This window comes from Melospiza georgiana, chromosome 5 (genome assembly GCF_028018845.1).
Source record: "Melospiza georgiana isolate bMelGeo1 chromosome 5, bMelGeo1.pri, whole genome shotgun sequence".
NCBI lineage: Eukaryota > Metazoa > Chordata > Aves > Passeriformes > Passerellidae > Melospiza > Melospiza georgiana.
The window spans coordinates 46,657,020-46,679,580 of record NC_080434.1 but is presented as its reverse complement, the minus strand read 5'-3'; the positions used below and the strand labels follow the sequence as shown (position 1 = coordinate 46,679,580).

Genomic DNA, 22,561 nt, shown 5'->3' with positions numbered 1-22,561 from the left:
AGAAGAGATCCACATACATCCCCCAATATGCAGGTCTGGGTGCTGATGAAGCCCCATGCTCATCACATCTAGGTGCTCCCACAGGTTTGGCTGCAAGTAGGTTCTGAAGTCCTGACTTCATTACAGCATGTGTATTTACATGCTTTTTCAAAGTAGGACTTTTGTGTTGTGATTGTCAATGAGGCACAATTGCTACAAATCTCACATAAAACTCCCTTTTGAATTTAATCAGCAATCTTGTAATTCTCAACAATATAGAAAATAATGGGAAAGGAAGAAGCTGTTAAACTTTTCTATTTATTTTTTTTAACAGTGCCACAAACAATTATAAGGCCAAAATACACAATATTAAATAGAAAATCTAAAATTAAGTCGCTGGTATTTGGTGAGAAAGACTGAGGTATACAAACTATTTTAAAAATTGTGCGGAAGTTTGCAATAGTTATGAAAAGGTGCTTTGCCATTTTCAGCTAGTGGTTCATTGTCCAAGTGATCTTCCTGTATACCAGTAACTGTAATTGTGACCAGCTGAACACATTGTCTTTAACAGCTAATGGTTCTTCAGAACACTTGAATTTTTTTAAACATTACATTTATTCTAACAGCAGTGATGTACTAAAATAAGACTATAACCAGAACAATTCATGATCCTTATTTGATATATCATTTTTACTGTTAGGTATGGAAAGTTTGTGGTTTTTTAGTTTGCTTTGGATGTTGACAAACGAAAAGTACACTTCAGAAATTGTCAGACTTATGCCAGAGAAAACAAGGCGTAAAACAGAAAAAAGAATGGCAGTGCCAAGTATTTTTTAGTTTTTCCACACTATATTGGCAATTGATAGAAGCACACAAAGAGAATGTAATTACATGACTTTAAAACAGAATTTTAAAGTTACAAAACTAGAGATCTTTTTGGCTGAGCATTTCCCTGAGTCTTCATTTTTAAAAATCATGTCAGACATCATATGCATAGGATCTGTTACAAAGGCCTCAATTAAAAAAGGCTGTATGCAGAAGTTCGAGACTTCTATTCTTAAAAAGCCAAAGCAACAACTGCTGAGAAAGCAACTTCAGTCTTCAGAATCTGGAATTTGTCGTAAGGAGAAAAGCAAACTTCAGATACTTTTGCACTAAGACTTTGATAATTTCAAGTTACATCATCACACAATTTGTGCTTTGTGAACAAGTCTAATGGGGGAGCTTTTAGGGCAAGACCAAAACAACAAACTTTGGGACTTCTACATAATTTAAAATCCTTTGGTTTTTATAGCATTTTGTGAGAAAATAGAAGGCGCAACTGTGCATCAAAACTATATGATTTTATATTTTAATCTACTTACATTGTTTTCATCAGCACATTGGACTTTCTGTAAGTCTTTACTTAGATGTGTTTTAGTAACAGTAATTAGGTAACTGTCATAAGGCTTCTGTTTGACCTAAATGCAAGAAGGTTATGTAGCAAGAAGGCATCATTGAAAAAGGTACATTCAACAAGGTATGAACTGATGTCCATCCCCTAAAAGTTCACCATTCTAGCTCAACAGGATATTCTCCAGTGAGACACGCTGTGCAATGACCAAGCTTTCCAAAGGACTTGTTGGCTTTGGGGTTGTTGTCTCGCCTTGCTTTGATGCTTTCTTGCACAGATGATACCAGCCCCTCCACAGAAAGATAGACAACACTGTCTGCTCCTAGAGGAAATAAAGGATCAGGAGTTAAAGCTGCAATATTGTATCAAATGCAATGCTCTTTGGAAATGCAGTCACATTATCATATAGTTTATGAAAGAGAGTGACTGAAAAAATTTAAGATTGTCGTATGTCTTGCCCTTCTCAAATGCTTTGTGCAGGGAGCAGACTCACTGAAATATAGACAGAAGGTTGTGTTGGGAACAAATACGTGACACATAAGTGCAAACACGGAACCAAAGTCCAGAGTGTATACTAAGACTCCCTGAACTCCTTGCAGTCTCCCAGAGTTGACCTTAGTTCACGTCTGGAAGTAGATGTGTGTGTGGCTAGTGCTTCCCAAATCTGAGCACCAAGGACTACCAAGCCTCTCTGGGACCTGGAGGAGGGGAAGACCATCATGTTGAAAAAAATCATGCAATTCAGGCAAATTTTCTAGCAGTAGGAATGTTTGATAGCCTTTTCATAATATTAGTTTTCTATGTTTTGCACTCATGTGGTGAATACTACTTAAAAATGAGATCCTACAAACTTTAAATATTTCCCTACACCTTCACAATAATTTGGGGGAAAGGATTCCATCACGGTATTAGAAATGAAAGTAAGTATTTAACACAGGAGATTGGAGTTTACAGTGGAACATAAACTGTCAACCTATCTTTTGTTCTGCTGCAAACACGACTCAAAATTTCAGGTTTTTAACATTCTTAGGTTGGTTTCAAATGTTATTTCTTTCAAAGTGAAATACATAATGCAGTTAAAATTATTTACATAACTGTCAATTTGTAGAAAATTCAGTGGGTGTTTACAAATTCGAAATGTATTTTCATGAATATCTCATGCAAGTGAAACTACATCTGCTTTTCATTATAGGACAGATTTTCACTGCTTATTTTCTTCCTGGTATTTTGACTGCAGTAGCTTCTTTTTGTCAAGTGTCTCCGAAGGAGCTTTAAGTATTGGGAAGCTTTGTTGTCATACTTTATTTGCAACTTACGCTGATGTAATTACTCTAATACTTTCTATTGTTTTGACAAATACAGCTCCCTAACTATGTTAAAAAAAAAGTATGTACCTGAATTGATCCACAGACTACTCACAATGCAGAAACCCAGCTTACCAACCTTACAGTTCTTTAGTTAGTTTGCCTGGCGCCTTGGTATGTTCTGCTTTACTTTGAAATACATTATAAAATAGAGTTGACAACTCTTACAAGAGGAAAAAAAAAAGAAAGTAGCATTTACCTATATAGTTTGCAAGATCACGAAATTCAGGTCTGTTGGCAATGAGTTCTTCTTTAGTTGGAATGTTTATTCCCATGTAACAAGGAAATCTTATAGGAGGTGAAGCTACACGGATGTGCACCTGAATAAAAACAGTTTCAAAACAGGCTGATATAAGTTGATGGTCAGCAGATAATAGCTACGTCTCAATTCTACACAGTGATAATGAACAGAACACAGCACTGCACAGAAATCATTGAAGAGTTAAAAGTAAGATAATGTGATAAAGTTTTTATCAGATGCCAACATAGCAGGAGAAGGTAACACAGTTTTAGAACTTTTTTTTACAGTATTTCCTAATGTTCCTAGAAGGTTCCATCCTGATTTTACTTCTCATGATGTTAAATTCTTGATAAACAAGTTTCAGCTTACAAAATCAAACATTATACAGGACATTTTTGCTCCAGTGACTGACTTGCACATTATTTTGCTTAAAAAAAAATCTTTATCAATTAAAAAAATGGTGCTCTGGTGACTTAAGATATATTTACAGCAGTATATGATTGTACTCTTAGCACTTCCACAAGTCACACATCAGGAATACTTGGTTTTCTGATCTTAACTGATTTGTATTCCATTCTTTTTTTATTTGCCAGAGAGTGCTTTGTAAGCGAAGACTTGTTCCTGTCACCCCAATCACCCAAAAGTCACACTCATACAAAAGAACCTTCTTGACCCATCCAGACACTAGCCATTGTTTTTTCCCACATCTGCCCTTTTAAATAAAGCAACAATGCACAGTAAAATGAAGTAAAGCTCCTGTGCTTTAACCTCCCATCAACTTCCATTTACATCTGTATTTTACTGACTTAAATTTCCTTACCTCTTTGGCTCCTGATTCTCTCAGTAGTTTTATTATGGGTGAAATGGTATTGCCTCTCACAATTGAATCATCAATGATAACAACTCGTTTGCCTTTAAAATTATCAGACAGAACACCAAACTTCTTTGCAACACCAAGCTGCCGTAACCTCATATTTGGCTGGATAAACGTTCTCCCTACATATCGATTTTTACAGAGCACCTCAACGTATGGTAGTCCACACTGCAAACAGGAGACAGTTAAACAGAATTAATACAGAAGGACTTGTTGTCTCAGTTACTGTTTGTTAAATGTAGAGGAGTAATGACAGAAAAAACAAGGCAGGGGACTCAACAGGAGTAGCCTACGTACTGAAGATATAGAGTTTTTTCAATATGCAAGTCTAACAGCCAACATCATTGTAGTCCATTACTAAAAGAGATGTGTATAAAAATGCTTGGGGGAAAAAAGAACAAGATAACATTTACCTTTTGAGCATAACCAAGAGCTGCTGGGGTTGCAGACTCTGGAACAGTGCTGACCAGGTCTGCTTCCACAGGTGCTTCAATAGCAAGCTGCTGCCCACATCTTTTGCGGACTGAATATACCATCTGACCTACGAATAGAAAGAAGTGTTTTTCTTGGTATGCATGATTCACACTTCCTCTCAGTCTTCTGTATGAATTTTTGTGTCAAGTTGCAGGCATAGAAGTCAGTCAGAAAAGTTCCAGAACTAATAACCACTTCTATAAAGTCATTTTTTATTTCCTGACATAATGTCACATTCTAACATTCACATTCGTATCACTACAGGGAGAACTAAAATCCAGTTTCCCCTAATTGACTAACTAACTAAGGGTCCTGTGGATGTTACAAAATCTGTCTGCAGGAGGAAAGAAATAGAAATTATGCCTTCCTGTTCATAACATTCATATTCTATTTTTAGACAGCTTTTTCCAACAGACAAAATTTATGCAATCCTTCTGTCTGCTTCTGTCCGCTTACTGACTTTGAATCAGATGGCAAAATTCACCCTGAATTTAGTAAGGGAATAAGGGGACTCAAAAGCTTTTAAGGTCCTACAAAACTTGCAACGTGGGAAAGAACTGGAAGTATCGTGATGAGATGAGGCATAGCAAAAGCTACAGCAGCAGTACCAAGGAATGTGAGAAGTAATGACACTGAAGGGTAAGGTGACTGTGAAAGAAAAGCAATTGGGGGTGAAACTGGCTTTATGAGGGTGGGGAATTGTACTGGATCAATGGATAGCATGTCCCTAGAAAGCAATGAAGAGGTTGTTTGCCAGGTATGGGAATCCTGGCTAGTATTTTGAGAGCTTCTATTGAAATAATAAAAAAAGCATTACACTGGCAATGCCAAATACTTAGATAATGCATAGATTTACAAGTTAAATTACAAGCATCGTCCTGAAATGACACTTATTGCAAAGAAAAATATCAAAATAAAGGTATTTTCTAAATCCCATTTCACCAGTCTATTTTGTAAAATGTTTCCCATGAACCAATAAAGTCCCTTTCTTCAGTCTCTCACTTTTAAAAGATCTTTCATCTGCCTTAATCATGTTCATGGCCCTTTTCATCCCTTCCAGAGGAGTATGCAGGCAGCCTATCTGAGGCTGTATCCACATCCAGAAACAGGAGGGTGATGTTCCATGCTCCTCCTGATGAGTTTTATCTCAAAACCTTTGTCAGCCCATTCTGTCCCAGCTGTGCTCTGTAAGCTCCAGTGGTACTCCACTATGAACACAGAGTCCCTGTGCTCCAGGATAACATCTTACACTATTTAGGGAAGAGCTCTGTATGTAACATTTTTGTACCTTCAAAAATACTGTCTGGTCTTGCAAAATAAACGTATTCAAAGATGCAGAATGCTGAAGGGTCTCCTTCAGGCCTTCGTACAACATCCAGTGTCTGGACATCATGTCTGGATATTTTCACAATCTCCCCAGGAAGGACCTCCCGATAGTACCTTCAAAAAGAAATACAGAGACGTTACAAATGTCCTCAAGCTGGATGGTAATTCTGAAGTACAAACAAGAGTCAACTGACAAGTGAAAATGTTTTTGAACATCCTAACATGACAACTTACTTCTATCTTAGGATTTGACCTGAAGCATTTTAAGACCAACATGATAAGACAACTGACCCTTACTAAAACTAAAGTCTGAATTAATATCCAAAAACAATAGACTAAGTAAAAATACTAAACTTGGTACCAGAGAATTATGGTACTTGTCCTATGTGTGAGACATACCGTACAGGCTTAATTGAGACTGAACATATTTTAATAACACAGTCCTGTATCAATACTAGAGAACTTTTCTAGGAAGGTAATAAACCTTACAGTGCAATATAAGAAATATAACCAAGAATAGAGGTGGTACCCAAAATAATCCTGCCTCACAAGCCAAATCTAGAGAAATATCTGTCTAGAGATGACAAATAGCTACCCCCAAATGACATAAAGCTGACTAGAAATGTACCTTCTATTTCTCAAATCTGCAGAAGTATGGAATAGTTAGGTTTAAGTATATTATGTTAAAGTGTTTAACCTTATTAAATAATTTTCTATATTCTTTACTGAGTCCCCAGGTGGCTATTCTAACATCTAAACCTATCCCAAAATATTGAAATATTCTGGACATACAAATCCGAAGTAAGCAAATCTGTGTTTATTCACTGGTCAGATACTAGCAGTAGCAAGCAGCACTAGCTACTGAAAAAGTTTAGACAAAATTGCTTTATTGAAAACACACACGATTCAGCTGATTGTCCTACACAGTGATCTTTTCTTAACAGAAATTTCAAAGTTGTTTCAGAAAACAGTTAATTTTTTTCTAACAAGGAGGCCAGCTTACCAAACAGCATATGCTACAACTCAGGTTATTTCAGCCTGTGAACTACCAGTGTAACTTTTCTGTAGGTGAAGAATTATTTTGTAATGCAACTATGCTGCTGAAAATTAGGGCAAAATGAACAAATTATATGGGTAATCAGGTATAATGCAACAAGTAAGAGGCATTTGCTTTGTGATAGTAGTTGTCTTTACTGTTAATTTCTGCACACACAATTATTTTTTTACAATCATCTGTTTGAGAAAATAAACTGGCAAAAACCAGGTCTAGCAAAAAACATCCCCCACAGCAAACTAAACCTTGGTGTCTTCATGTTGTTATAATTATGATATTTGGCAACTGGGGATTTAATGTTTAATCACTGTCTAATGAAGAGTTTTCAGAAAAAGTAAGAATTAGGCCACTTACTCTGCACCAATAGACAAAAAGCTGCAGGATTCAGAAGAAACAACCCATCCTTCTGTTTCAGTGTTATCTTTTCCTGAAGTAAAAGATTTCAGTTAGAGTCCCCAGGTTTTGTTACCATGGCCCCCCAATCATTTTTGCTGCAGTATCTGGTTTGCTATGGTTTCCAAGTGTGCAATTAAAGACTATTGTAATTTCTAACTAAAATAGCATTGCACTGTTTCCACCTTTCCATTATTTAAAAAAATCCCAAACACATCCACAAAATAAACATCATAAACCTGTTCTAGGCAGAAGTGGAGTAACAGCATCATATTCACAGCTCATGAAGAGAAACAGTTCAGGCAACTACCTTTGTTATCCCTGCACTATTTCAAACTTTTCAAATCCTAGTTCAGTGACTTTAGATAGACATAATTGCTTTTGTTAACACAAGAAAATCCTTACTTTCCCTAGGCTGAATAGGTTGATAAATGCTTTTGATTACAGAGGATGCTGGATTGAATTTCAATGAGTTTTGAGAGTCACAACTATAGGAAAGATATAATTGTGTCACATAGGGTAGGAATGTCTATATGCTTTAAAAAATCTGGGTAATTTTTCTTGTGGTTAAAATTACTCAGTTTTCTGAAGATATGGAAGAATTCACTGCTTTGCCTTTGAATTATTTTAGTTTGCAACAAGTGAAGATATTTTGTTGATATAAGTGACAAGTGAAGATATTTTGTTGATATAAGTCACAAGGGGAGAAAATTGTTGATTTGCAGACAGAACAGGAACACAAGGAATTTTTCCCATAAACTGCTTGTGTAATGGTCCAGTCACTACATGTGACAGGGCTGCTTGGAATTCAGAGGTACATTGCAAGTAATCCAGCACTTTTTCCCCACCTTACTATAGGAGAAAAAAGGAAGAAACCAGACTTATTTCTAGACCTTGTCTTAAGCAACTGGTTTTAAGTGGCATGGCTTGAGAAGGGATTTGGACTAACAACCTTCAGAGCTCCCTTCCAACCTCAACCCCTCTGTAATTCTGTTCATCACTGCTTTCTTCTTTAAGCAATGAGAATTATTTAAATTGTATTACAGTTGGGATGCTTAACTGTGGCTATCATTAGGCTATCATTATTCCCTGGTATCTGGGACTGGAATTTTGCACACTTCCTATAGATGATTTTTTTCCTTGCCAACTTTTTTTTATTTTTCAAAACTCATTTTTGCATCACATATTTCTACTTACACCTCAGTAAGTGTAGTTTTAATTACCTATAACAGTGATTTCAAGCATACACTATGCATATGGAGAGAGAGAGAGAGAGAGTTTACCTTTCCCATTCATGTCCCCTACTGGAATAAGGCGACCAATGCAGAGCGGGCGATTCCCATACGGATCACGTACTGCATAGATTATGTCTTTGTGCATAATTAGCAATGAATATGAAGTTGGAGTTTCCTTCATTAGGTTTTTTATTCTGGAATGACACATAGGTGAACATGACTGTGTGCCACACGAACAGCTGTGAGCACTTACAGCTGCACATCATGCTGAGTGCAATGGCTGGGGCTGAGTGTGAAGCCCAGGCTCCTCACCCTCACCTTGCCACCCAGTCGGCCGTGTCGTCGTTCTCCAGGGGAGGTGTGAAAGCCAGCAGCTGGGTGATCAGCTCGCTGTCAGAACTTGTCGACAGTCCCACACCGTGCCGCATAAGCTTTTAAGACACAAGCCAAAAGTGTTACCAGCATTAAAAAACAATCTCACATCACAGCACTCAGGTTTGAACCCAACAACACCTTGGTGCAAAGAACAAACGTTTCACAGTGCTTCAGGTGATCACAGCATAATAATGCCAAATTTCTTCCAATAAACCAACTATATTAAATGAGGTCAGACAATCTTCTGTGCTAGCACTACATTTTTCCTTCTTCATCTCATTCCTTTGCTCCACATGCAATCAAAATAATGCCACCAATATTCAGGGCATAAATTCATGTTTGGGTGATTTAATTAGCTTTGTGCATGCTCTGGGAAGAGAGTTAAAATAGAGAGAAGAAAATATGAAATTGCCTATAACAGATCCAGAAGGAGATATCAAGGCAGAATCCCCTGCACAGGTTTTTTTTTTTTTTCCCAAAATGATTTATTTTGATTAGTGAGCTCTTTTATAACCTCAAAAAAACAAAAAAAAAAAAAGTTTGGTATTAAGGAAAACTCACAGCAACCGTATTGCTCATTTCTGCCTCACACTCAGAGAGAAACAATGCCTGAGCCCCCAAAGAGGTACTAACCTTCCTTCTGAGCTGTGCAGCATTTGTTAGCTCCCCATTGTGTGCCACAGCAATCTTCCCATGAAGAGTCTCTACAACAAAAGGCTGGCAGTTCTGAAGCTCAGAAATTCCTGAGGTGGAGTACCTCGTGTGCCCAATACCAAGGTTAGAAGGGTACAGCTTCTTCAGGCTGTCTGCACTGAAGACGTGGTTTATAAGGCCCATTCCCTTTGGAGAAAAAAAGAAAAAACTGTTCTGTTGGTTTTATTTTCCTGGTGACTTTGTAAGTTCTTCTTCTGCTTAAAGCTGATATAGTAGTATTAATGGAACTTTAAGAAAAAGGCAAATAACCTGAAAGATATGGGAAAGAAAGAAGCTGAGTAGGTCACAGTGCTATGTCACTTCCCTTTAGTCCTGTTTTTAAATAAAGCAAACTACATTTTTGTGCTGAGGATTTTCATGGAACAATCTATTCCCTGACTAAAAATAGATACTTTTAAGGCTGTGCTCATTATGTGTCTTGTAACATCCTCCGTGATTCTCTCAGCTCGAGAAAGTCCATGTGACCTTCTCAGGCCTCCATTCTGTCTTAGATTCTGTTTATTGCTACCTATGGGTAAAGTAGTTGCCACTTCCTTTAGTCTCACTAGTGTAAGATTTACTCATCCATCTCCTTGCACAGTCTGTAACAGTATTTTTTTTCTTTTTAAGATCAAGAAGAGCATCAATGCTCTTCCAAATCTGCAGAGTTAACAGAGTGCAGAGTGACTTTGGTAAAAAGTTTTTGAGACATCATTGGCATGCTCTGGGTAACTTCTGTGTGTCTGTCACTGTATGCACAGAAACACCTATCAGGACAACATTGGCAAGTTTGTTTTAAGGATACATTCAAGACAGGTAACAAAACCAGATACTCTGACAAAATTAAAACAGCCCATCAAGCATGTTACTTTTTCCTCTAACTACACTGTTTCTTACCAGAAACTTACATGCATCTCAGTTAAGAATACAAAACATTTATTTGCATTTTACCTTGTGCACTTTGAATGCCTGGGATGACTCGCCATCACTTGTCACAATTCCAGCGCTCTCCTGGCCCCTATGGACAAAATAAAATTCACATAAAGCACTGACGTGATTATGAAACACGTTACCATGCAATGGATAGATTTTTTCAATGGTATTTTAATTTGTTGTTTGTTGTTTTATTTTACAGACTTACAATTGCTGTGTTAATTGCAGGTTTCTTGCTATGCTTTATTTCAAGACAGTCACATAAGGTTTGTGCCTAAGTCCACTAAATTCAGTGGGAATCTTCCCACCAATAAGTACTGGCTCAGGCTCTTAGTGGACTTCAATTTCAGTACAGGCATAAAGTAAAAACAGATGTTTAATTGGAAAAGCCATTTTCAGAGGCATAATGGTCTAGGCAATAGTACTAGGTCCTATAATGCTATTCTATTTCTGCTTTAGATTGTCAGATGTTATTAAAAACTGATGGTGTTGCTTAGGGGAATGGATTCTTTTCCACTGATCACCTGTGCAGAAGCTTTTGCATTTTTGCACTTAGGCAGACAAGCTGGCATTTACACCTCTAAAAGCAACGCAGACCCTCCGATGAAAGCATCTGAATGCATAAACCTAATGTTGGGCATCTCAGCTTCTGAACTCAGGCAAAACAAGTCTGATGTTCAAGTGTCACTGCAAATGGAAATACTTCTCTTAAGTACATCAGCCTCGGGCTGGCAGTTGTGCTTTGTTGAGCAGAAGAGCTGATTCAGCTGAAATACATGTGTTTTCCCTGTCCTGCTGCCTGTCTTCCCCAGACCTTCCCCCTGCTGCGTCCCCTGATGCTGCCCTGCCCAAGGCAGGCAGAACACTGTACAGTTGCCCACAGTTGGTAATCCAGTCCTTATCCATTGAAAAGGTCTACTTTGCAGACTGCATTTTTTTTTTTCTTTTGTGAATAAGAGTGCAGGCTGCTCCATCTCCCTTTAAAAGACTTCCTGAAATAAGGCAGTGTTGCCTACAACAAAACTGCTGCTATGTGCCTGCCTGTGCCTGTAATACTCATCAGGACTTTGGTGGATGGGTGAGCTCCTGCCCACTCTCATATATAATAATGTCTGAACAGGAGAGATATTTTTCTTAAAAAGGGAAAGACAATTAATGTCCTGTTTGTGCACTGGACTTAACTCAGTTGAAGTCAATGCAATTAGTTATTACAAGCAACAATAGAATTGGGCACAAAAATCAATAGAATGTATGATAATCTCCAACTGACATGCTCATTATCAATTTTCTCCAGTTCATAAAATCCCTTCATTTGTTACTAATCCCAGTTGGATGTAAAGCAAAAATTTTGAAGAATGCTTGCTTACAGAAAGCAAAACAAACCAAACTTCCCACTCATCTGAACAAATTTACCCTGTTAGTGACACAGTTCTCTAAGAAAATAATCAGAGATGAGGATGTTCTTAAAGCCATTTACTTTAACTCAGGAAGATGTTCTATCTATAAACACGAAGACTGTTAGTAAGATTTAAGGGTTGATGCACTGCATTCAGCAACTTATAATTGCAATGTTAATATTACAGGAAGTTTCCATTTTAATACTGTCATGGTCTCTTTAAATAGTAACTAAATCACTAGGAAGAGAGAAGCAGAGACCCCAAGGAAGGCCCTGGCCAAGGCGTTGGATTACATCTTTCACTTAGAACTGACAAAAGGCATGGGATCTCAGTGTCACTACCACAATGCCTGCACCACTTTACCAGCTGAGCCAGACTTGAAGTACGCGAGCTGTTATTAAAACATCACCGATATGCAAAACGTGTCTCTACTGCCCGCATTCAGAGGCAAACAGCGCACAGAGATGTGAAGATGTGGGGCAGGACGATCCCGAATGCGACCCCTGTGGGGAAGGCTCGGTCCCGCGGCCGGGCCCCCTCGGGAGCAGGGGCTGCCCGGGCCTCCCGGCAGAGCCCAGTTCACAAGGGGTGTGTGTGTGACGTTGCTTTGTTTTGTTGGGTTTGGTTTTTTTCAAAGGAACGAAACAGGCTCTTTTTGCTTCTTTTCTCACACCCTGGTGCCCCCACTGACTCCCGAAGAGGAGTCACAGCAGTGAGCCCCGGCCCGGCCCGGCCCGGCCCGGCCCGGCCGAGGTGTCCCCTCCCCGCCGGCGGAGCCGCTTCCCTCGCCCGGCTCCAGCGGCGAGCCTGCTTATTTGGCAGCGTCTCAAGTTACTCCCCTCAGGCAGCTTGAGCCAGTAAAACTAGATCCTTTCATCTCGGCGGAGCTTACTGACAACCAGCCGTCTGGTTTCCTAGGAAACAAAATCTTGGCTAGAAATAGTGAATCATTTCCAGGTCACTTTCAACATGGAGAGTGGAGCAGGGAAGCATTGGACTGAGGAGGAGGTTAAAGCCTTGTTAAGCGTCTGGTCAGAAAAAAATATCAGAAAGCAACTGCACGGCACTCTGAGGAATAAAGGAATATTTATCTACATTGCTAAAAGGTTGCAGGAGTTGGGAGTGTGCAGGGACTGGAAACAGTGCCGTGCAAAGTACAAAAACCTCAAGTACGAATACAGAACGGTTAAATATGCCCACAACTCTGGGGATGTCACTAAAACCATGAAGTTTTTCCATGATCTGGATGCCATATTGCGATATGAGCCTGTCACACAATTAGCAGCAGAAGAAAACGGCAGGTGTTCTGCGACTGAGACGCAGCTGAACACAAGCCCCACAACAGACAGCACGCAAGGTAAAGAAAAATATTTTTGCTTCTATTTTTCTCTCTTTGCTTAAAACCCAAAAGGAACAAAACCGAAGCCCGACTTGGCTGGCGCTGGAGCGGAGGCTGCTCAGCCCCGGCAGCGCTGTTAGAAGTGACTGGATGCACGCCTCATGCAGGGGAATAAAATGTTAGCACCCACCAGTGTCGAAGCCTGTAAATACAGCGTAATTCCAGCAAAATTACACTAACTGCCTGTATTGCAGCCTCGGTGAGTACTTGCTAGTGTCCAGGCTCCTGCACGGGTTGAAAATGCTAAATTCAAATAAGCTGCTTTCCTCCTCTATGCCTTTCATTCACAGTACTTTGGAAGCAGATTTTGTAGAGCTCCAGTTCAGATGCAAACATAAAGAAAAAGAAGAGGTTGAAATTGTCAGAGTGTTGTAAAAATCGTTATTTGTTGTGATACAAGTGAAATTTAGATTTTTGTTCTTATTTCTCATATATATATCAGCTTGATATTTAGGTGTGATGACTTAAGGTAAATTATTTTATAAGGAGTTTTATTAATAGTCAAGAAACACGTGTGATAATCTCGTTAAAAACTCTAGTTTAGCAGTGAAAGTAAAAATTATCATATTTATCAGCCTGTTTTGCGGCAGACAAAGTGAATAGAGCTGGCTTTATTCTGAAGTGGGTTTTACTAAATTATTTGCATCTCTTGTTTTATTCAACCTTCTCTGCATATGCATTTAAGCTCTGCTTAACATTTCATTAGGGTCAATCTGCTGTTTGACATCACTCAAATCTCCTTGTCACATCCTTCATGTCACTGAAGCACAAGCCTCAATGATAGTTAAAAGTACCAAAATAAGATTACTAAAAAGAGAAATTAAAAGCTTAATTTGTTCCCATGGTATGTAGCAATTTACATTAATTTTGTGAGTATTTTTTAAGAAAATAAGAAACTCAACATTATTGCCAGGGGTCATTGTCAAAGGCATATAAAAGAGCTGGACATTGAGTTTGTCCTTGTACCATTCCACGTCTCCCTCTACAATGCTGCTTTACAGATCTGAGGAAAAGAAATTGCCATTTTTCATTGTCATTGTTTACCTTAACAAAAAAGCTTGACCTTAATTTGTCATCACTATCAAAAAGCCTCTAATCTGTCAAAGTCACTTTAAATTAAAACGGCAATTTTATAATATTGTAATGTGCTCTCTGCACTGTGAATTGCAATCAATTTTTAAATTTAAACTTGCAGAACTGAGGCTAATAAAAGCTGATACACTTTGAAGACTACATGAAATCAGGATAGTGTCCTACATCCGAGGATCTGCCATTAGATTATCCTCTGTGTTTGGATGTAGTTTGCACCTGGTAATCCTAATTCTCATCTGCTTTAGACCTCTAGCAAATTTAAATCAACAAAAGTTAATTTCAATTGTGAATCCCAAACTATAGTATCTATAAAAATAATTACCCCTGGGTGAGACATGCCTTGTTTTGAAGCACCAGGACAGTCTGGTTTTAAACCTGGTATAATTAAATATATCTCTTGACTGCACAAGCACTTCTGATACTATCTCCAGAAAAATAAAAGCAAACAAGTTTTATTGATAAACAAAAATTAAATGCAGCTAACTGTAATAATGCAACACTACTGCAAAAATTGAAATGCAAAGATTTTTGCAACAACCACATGTGAGCTGCAACGAAAGCACACTAAGATAGAAATGTGTCCTGCAGCTATGCAGAATGCATGCACCCATCCACCACAAGGGGCTGAGGGAACAGCTGTGAGATCATCAACTTTCTTATTTAAGAATGCAAGTCAAGCAACTAACACTGTACTAGAGGCCCAGTCCTGTTCCACCTGCAGTCAGAGTCCGGTGCTGCCCAGCCCAGTACTTTGAAGAGCACTTGTACGGCAGAACCGGCATCAGTGGCTCTGCAGCTGATGCTCTCCAGTCCTTCTGCAGGGACAGAGCTGCCAGTGTCACTCCCACAGAGGGAAAGGCAATTCCTGCACAAGCAAAGAGCCCCCTGCTCTGCCCCAGCAGCGACTGCAGGCCCTCTCCCGGCTTCTCCCTTTCAAGAACAGTGTGCTGCAGGAGAGCAGAGAAAAATGTTCCCATCCTTCTTTTAAGAGAGACAAAGACATCTCGTTTTGAGGGGGCTGGAGGAATCAAGGATGTCTAGGTTATGGCTTTGGTAGCAAAAACAAAATGCTATCAGCAAACTAAAACCTGTGACTAATAATATGTGTCCACCATTAACATCTTATTTGATTTTAAGAAATCAGCTGCTATACTTTTTAAAAAGCATGACAGGGGACAGGGAATGTTCCCAAATAATTCACTGTATATTTACCATTCTGCTTAGCCTCAGTCTCAACATTGTTATGCATGCTTAATGTAAAGATGCAAAGCATGTCTTTACATTATCTCAGCTACTGGGAGATTGCTGGGAAGGGGGAGCAACAGGAAGGAAAGAAAAGAGACTACTTTTTTTGCAGGACTGAATGGTATTTCAGTAGTGTTCCCCTGATGACTTTTCATACGTGGTAGAATCAGTTTTCTTTTGAAAGTATATCTGAAGTGTATTTGAAGAAATTGTTACTGAAAATATTAATCAAATCTGAGAAGGGTGTCTCAGGACAAACCTGGCAGCAACACATACCATTTCCCAGCTTGATCATGAAAAGATAACACTTTATGCATAAGCACATGCAGAAATGTAAGCCATGACATTCATGCTGCCCTCCCAAAACACATTTCAGAGGCAGAGATGTAGCTTAAATAATCATTAAGAAAGATACAAGTCAAAGCGTTCATTTCTCTTCAAGTACAGTTTGTGTGTTATTGCACTAATCAACAACCAAGAAAATCTATGTGAAGTGATGGTGAACTATGAAAAATGGTATCTTACATTAGAGTTCAAATGAATGACCTTCCCATTTTGTTAATCAAGTTAAATCAAGGATTAAAAAACAAAATACATTATTTTAAAAAATATTTGCCTAGTTATTAAAGTAATTTACACTTTTTATATTTCTTTCTTTATGTTTAAATATTAAGGCACTGGTCACCTTGCTTGACCTTCACTTTACCTCAACAAATGCAGAAAGATTATAGCTGAGCAGAAACGCATCAGCAATGACGGCAAAAACCTCAGCTACTAAAATGCAGGAAGATCTTTCAGAAATGCTGACATGAAAGTGCCACTTATACATGGTTTTCCATGTCTGCACTTTTTAACATGTCATTGACAGTATTTTATATAGTTTTTTTTTTAAACAAGTGTGCAATAATTTTTTTGAGTAGCTTTTGTGGTATAGTAATATCTTTTTGTGGTAACTGTTCTTACTAGAAATAAAAGAAGTTTCTCTTTTAATGTAACAATGTAATTAACCTTGCTCATGCTAGTGCCTATGGCACACTCAGAAGCCTTCCAGGAGAGAATTTATTCTCCTCTCCCTGGTTTGCTTTGCTGCTCTTAAGCAGCTGAAATGCCAGTCCTGTCACTGTGGGTATAAGCAGCATCTCCTGCCAGGGAAGGCAGGCAGGCAGCTGGGAGCAGTCAGAGATCAGGCCACTCATCTATGAGTCATAGTGAGCCTTGTTGAAAGTCAGGAGGGTTTAGGATAATGGTTTCAAACGCAGTTTTGCGACGTCAGGGTAGGAGATTGCATCCTAACCACACCTCATTACTGCTCCGCATGACGAACTACCACAGAGCTGCGAGCTTTGATCTGGGTGCCCTGCCTGGCTGGAGCTCACAGAAGCTCAGCTCCCGCACAAGGAAGCAACATTTCAAACCTCCTGTCAACGTGGTATGCAGAAAACAGCACACAGGACAACTTACAAGTCTGTACTCTGTGAAAATCTAGCTGGTTCTGAACCTGACGCACATATGCTGCTTTTTATACTTACATAGCAATTGCTATAATGTTCCCTTTTAAACAAATGTAGAAAAGCTATGCTGGAAAAGGCTAGACTTAATCCTGTCAGCTACAAATATGCCTGCTGTCAAGTCACAATGAATATGGGTTCCTTCCCCATACTCTTAATGAATTTCATTGATTTCCAGAGCTCTTTGCAGAACATCCTGATTTTCTTCACACTCTTCTAGGAATTTAATTTTGTTACATAAATGGATTTGTGATTTTATGAATCTGTGTGCAAAGTCTGCCTTTATTTGCATGTCTCTTACTTTACATTATTATTTACCCTGAATACTGAGTCAGAAGAGCATACAAGTCACTAGAATCAAGTCAGTTTCAACCAGAATTTTAAAAAGCATTTCAAACAGGCTTCATATCCAAGATGTAAAATGATTTGCCTCCTATAACTCATGTCCCCTTTATTGGGACAGCTAAATTAATTTAAAATTTAACTACAGCTTAAGTGTCAAGATTTCCAAGTTAAAGATCTTCTCATAGTGTATGGACATTTAAATTTAAACTTCTAATTTAGTCCATACCTATTTTTCATCTAAAAACTCTTTCCTTCCCAGGTGAAACACCAGTTTCTTTAGAAGATGATGAGGATGCTCCAGGAGATCCACTACTTTTTATATCTCATGCCAGACCAGTTCAACTAGGTATAGTATGATGGTACAGAGAGATCAAAAACTCAAAATCAGCCTGGGTGTCAGAGCACTTCCTGATAGCTTGAAAGCACTGTCATTGTGTTTCTGATCAGTATAGCTTTAATGCAGCCACACTCTGGCACCATCCCCTTGCCAGAGCACTCAGCAGTGTTGTGCATCACTAGACACTGACCACTGTATATGATGCAACACCTGCATGACCCCCATTTATAAGCAAAACACATCCCATGCTATAGCTTAATCATGATAAACTGCATTAACATCAGTAATTTTGTTAAATGCCACTGGAAAGTATGGCAAATGCTAGAGAGGTACCCATGTCAGCTTGTGGCTTTTCCCTAGCTCATTTTCTTAAATCATGGATACTTCAAGCAGCATGGGTGAGTGGTCTGAGCCCGGAGAGAGATGCAGAGCAATCCAGACTTGCAGTGGTCTCCAGCATAACTTCAAAATCACCTCTCCAAGCAAGGAGTGGTCAGCAATGCTTTAGTCCAACCACAGAACTCATTTAGAAAATGTCCTACTCTAGTAGTTTTGCTCAGCAAAGTTACAAAAGCAAGGGCATAAATATGGCAAGATAGAAAGAGGAAGAGCATCCTAGGCGTGAGCCCCTTCAAGGGAAAGCTACAGGAAATGGAGAAACAAACACATTTTAGGCAGATTGAAGCAACTGATGTGCTGGTACATTGCCTGGATGAACAGCAGCTGTCCTGAATTTCCTACATGCTCTTTCTATTTTTTATATACCCTCTATGCCTTAGTATACATTCCAGCCCAGTTACAACAATTTCCATTACAAAATCTGCAAGGTGCCATATTTGGGAAGTAAACAAGGCACAGGCTAAGCCTGTGGCTATAATGTTACACATTACACTCCTCCTGCCTGGCACAGAAAGAAATTAAGGAAGAGACCTGAATGTCACATGGAATTTATGCACATATAAAATACTTCATGCATATGAACAAAACATGCAGAAAGTGTCTGGATCAAATTTTACAGGAACATGTTTTTTATTTCTCAGCGCTCAGCACACTGCCAAGCAGAAAAATCTTCAATTCTGAGGAAGCTGCTTTCACAAAGTCAGCAAAATAACTTCAATTGCATGGGTTCAAGTATGTACTAGTACTAGAATGCCCTCCCCCAGTACCTCCTCTAGTCTGTAAGATTCAGGCACTATCTCAGAAACCACTGAAAGAAAAATGTTGACCCCTTTGTATCTATAATGCCTAATATTTTAGTTTTATTTCAGCAGATTTCTCAGGTTTGAGGAAGATTAGAAGAAGATTAAATATGGAATAAATGCATCTTTCAGATAAAAAAAATAATGTATATCCTGCTTAAACATGTTTTTTAAAAACAAATTAAAATGCTTTTAAGATATTAGGAAAATTTTTGCACTGCACATAACAACTTTGTTTCAAAGCAGTTCTTGTAGGCAGGATATTTTGAATCAAAATGTTTTTTACATGGAATGAGAAACAAACAACACACCATTTCTCACTTTGCACACAGCAGAATAAGCAAGCAATACACCAAGTCACCAGAACTCATTTGAACTAATATCCACAACCAAAAGTGAGCTCAGTTGGAAATGACTAGTGAGAAATACTGGCCTATACAAAGAGTAAAGAACCTTCATTCCTCCCAGATGCCCCCGTGCTCTATGGCTTTGACTGGGAAGTGTAGAGAGCACCTCCTTGCACTCTTCATCCTCTCTTCTTGTCATCTTCCCTAGGCCCTTTCTCTCTGGCCTATCTGATGTCAGCAGTTATCATCTGTGGCAGTTCCTATGGTTTGATTCACCAGTAAATCAGCATTTTATTTCACTCCCTCAGGAAGAAATGGAGAAAGCATAATTGATGTGCCACCTGAAAATTACCCTTCTCAACTACACTGCCTAGTCCTGATTAACCCCGGACTATAAGGAAAAACAAATATATCTGTTACAACAACTTTTTGACAACTAGAATGAATTATGGAGACTAGCAAGGAATGGCTTTATCTAGGACAAGTTTGTCCCCAGACAGGTTGTTATAAATGTGCTCCACTGAAGCTCTGTGCACAATCAAGGGTTCGATACTATTGCCATCACACACATCTCAGTGGCTATAAAGTATCAAACCCCCATCATCTGGTTTGCTCTTCCAGAAAAGGACACTGACAAAGGCATCACTGCAGTATGACTGTAAAAACCTGTCAGTTACAGTGCACTTTCATGCTGCTTCATGTGATCATGCCCTGGAAATAGTTTTGGGTTTGTTCATTTGGGGTTTTTCAGTTATTTTTTCAAAGAGAAAATGCATGAGAAAACCCTTTCCAAACTAATCTTATAACCAAAACAAAGTCTTAAAGAAAATTCATAAATAGAAACAAGGAAACATTAAAAAACTAAAATATATAATATTTCAGTGTTTTAAGTTATTGCATGGGTGGCCTCATAACGTTCAAAAATAAAGTAGACTGGAGAAAATGGAAAAATATCTTAGTTATGCAGAGTAAGACAACTCACACTGATTTTTACTAAAAAAACCCAAATATTTTTGATTGATCTGCCCTGAGAAAGGTGCAGGTTCTATGCCATGAGAACTGGGTTCTAGCCCACAAATGTTTTACTTAAGCAAAAGTCTCCATTCCTCTGCTCCCCTCACAACTTGGGTGCTTTGTTAAGAAGGATCAGATTCTTTAGATCCTTACCCAGGTTAAATCCCTCCATGTGTGTAAAAACTAAGGTTATGGCATGAATGCAGAGTGTTAAGTCTGGATGCTAGTGTCAGTGACTTGGGGCTAATTTATTATTGTGCTCATGCAGCACATCCCATCTTCCCAACAGTTCTCTTCTCCTCTCTAATGTCTGAAGGACAAAGCAGCTCATCAGATGTTCCCAAAGGTCTTACAGGTAAAAATTTAGTGTATCAGGACACAGAAGAAAAAAATGTTCCTCTTAGATTAATTAAATATACATGTGCTATCTTAGTATCTGTCTTCAAGTGAAAGCAAAAATTATATCAGAATTAACAAAAATGCTGAAAAATTAATAACCAATAGCTTGATTTTAATGTCACCTCTGCTCTGTCTTTAAACAGCGTCCTGCACTCTCATTCTCTCTGTCCTTTCCCCACCCCAGCCACCCAATGCAGGTAACAAATGTCTGTCTCTCCCCTGCCCCACACAATGCAGGTAATCCAGCGTCAGCAGTAGAGGCTTCCAAAGCAGCGGCTTTCATTCCTACAGTGGCAAATGAAGGAGGAAAACACTGGACTGTCAATGAAGTCAGAGCTTTGATACGCATATGGTCAGACAAAAATATCCAGCAACAATTGGAGGGGACAGTGAGAAATAAAAGAATATTTGAGCAGGTTGCTGCTAGACTGCAAAAGTTTGGAATTGACAGGGACTGGAAGCAGTGCAGGACAAAATACAAAAATCTGAAACACGAATACAAGAGTGTAAAAAGTGCCCAAGACTCAGGGAGTACGAGTAAAAGTATGAAATTTTTTAATGAACTGGATGCTATTCTGGGGCACTGCACAATGGAACAAACAAGTAAATCAGATAATGATGAAAGTGAGAGGCCTCCAGAATGGACAGAAGCAAAATCAGAAAAGGATTCCGTAGGTAAGTACTTCAACTACCCATATATCATTTAACATTTTTAGTTTTCCAGCACTAGAGAGATCTTAAAAAAAAAAAAGAAAACTCAAAAAGCACAAACAGAGAGATTAACCAATTGGCTGGTGTGGAAAAACACTAAATAGAAATGAACTATTTTGTCCAGTAGTTTTGTCTTTTGTTATAAGGTAATATTTCAGATTGAGTGATTTCCCTGTACTTTTTAAATAGAACTCAGAAGCAAAAAGAGGAAAAAAAAAATATTAAAACATAGGATAAAATGATACAGAGAGACAATTCCAGTCAGTCATGTCAGAAGACACTGTTTCCAGTTTAGAAAACAGAAATGAATCAGAGAGATAGTCAGACTATGTTACTGGAAAAATTAAGACATTGAGCAAAAGAAATCTGTAGTAACAGACATTGGTTAAAAAAATTAACATCTAAATTGTCTTTCTCTTATGGTCCCAAATAACTCAGTTTGATTGGGCTTTGGAGCAAGACTCCCAAACAGGTGAGACAATAGTGAAAATAGCAAAAGGAACAGCACTAAGAATGCTGGCAGAGTCTGCCTTTGGTTTTGGGTGGTTATTGACAATGGTAATCAGTGCAGAATTAGAGTAGACTGATGAACCTACACTACCCAAAAGTTAAAACACTTTTATTGGTATGTACAACCAGAAACATGCTTGTTGTTTAAGAACAGAATTAAACATTAAACTTTTAGTTGAGATGAGGGGATGATACTATGTTGGCCAAATGTAAGACTGGAAGTTAATAAAGTAATGGGAGAAGTCAAGAAAAATATTACACAAAGACAGCCTGGCTGAAAACTGTGAGAACATTTTGGGGGAAGATTCACTCTTCAGTTGCCATTTCTACATGTTTTGCTAATGCATCTACTTTGCCTGCTAAAGTAAAGAGCATCTGAGGCTGGATGGACTTTTTAATTTGATACATCACAGGTGTTCTTATAAAGTATAGAAATTCAGTGCCATAATTAATTTAGCATTATTTACACAGAAATGCCTGGAGACACAGGTGAAGAGGACTCTGTTAGTAATACGTCAGAAGACCTACAGGTTGCAGATATAAAGAAAGTTTCTGATTCAGGTAATCTGAAAAGTCTTCTATTTTATATAAATACCTAAATTTAGTAAATTAAAATTAATTTCTAAAATAAGCCCAAATGTAATTACTGGTAGAAAATTCAGAGACCTAAAAAACTTAAAACAAGAGATAATGCCATAGAGATAACCATCCCGTACTTGCGCAC

General features: G+C 38.4%; 2 protein-coding genes across 4 annotated transcripts in view; one reads left to right on the top strand and one right to left on the bottom strand.

Moving 5' to 3' along the window:
• Nucleotides 1-280: 280 nt before the first annotated feature.
• Nucleotides 281-22,561, bottom strand: part of PPAT (phosphoribosyl pyrophosphate amidotransferase) — a 43,178-nt gene continuing 20,897 nt past the window's right edge. Inside the window, exons 2-11 of the mRNA XM_058023957.1 lie at nt 10,353-10,419; nt 9,342-9,548; nt 8,652-8,764; nt 8,382-8,527; nt 7,060-7,132; nt 5,614-5,765; nt 4,265-4,392; nt 3,798-4,019; nt 2,936-3,056; nt 281-1,694 (exon numbers count right to left, since the gene is read on the bottom strand). Coding sequence (XP_057879940.1) covers nt 1,528-1,694; nt 2,936-3,056; nt 3,798-4,019; nt 4,265-4,392; nt 5,614-5,765; nt 7,060-7,132; nt 8,382-8,527; nt 8,652-8,764; nt 9,342-9,548; nt 10,353-10,419 — 1,396 coding nt within the window. The 3' untranslated portion in view covers nt 281-1,527. The remainder of the gene's footprint in view (nt 1,695-2,935; nt 3,057-3,797; nt 4,020-4,264; nt 4,393-5,613; nt 5,766-7,059; nt 7,133-8,381; nt 8,528-8,651; nt 8,765-9,341; nt 9,549-10,352; nt 10,420-22,561) is intronic.
• Nucleotides 12,700-22,561, top strand: part of PAICS (phosphoribosylaminoimidazole carboxylase and phosphoribosylaminoimidazolesuccinocarboxamide synthase) — a 41,290-nt gene continuing 31,428 nt past the window's right edge. For 2 of the 3 annotated variants that reach the window (XM_058023953.1, XM_058023952.1), the window contains exons 1-4: nt 12,700-13,088; nt 17,580-17,666; nt 20,854-21,291; nt 22,309-22,398. In XM_058023953.1, coding sequence (XP_057879936.1) covers nt 12,701-13,088; nt 17,580-17,666; nt 20,854-21,291; nt 22,309-22,398 — 1,003 coding nt within the window. In that variant the 5' untranslated portion in view covers nt 12,700. The remainder of the gene's footprint in view (nt 13,089-17,579; nt 17,667-20,853; nt 21,292-22,308; nt 22,399-22,561) is intronic. The other variant, XM_058023954.1, reaches the window with a different exon arrangement.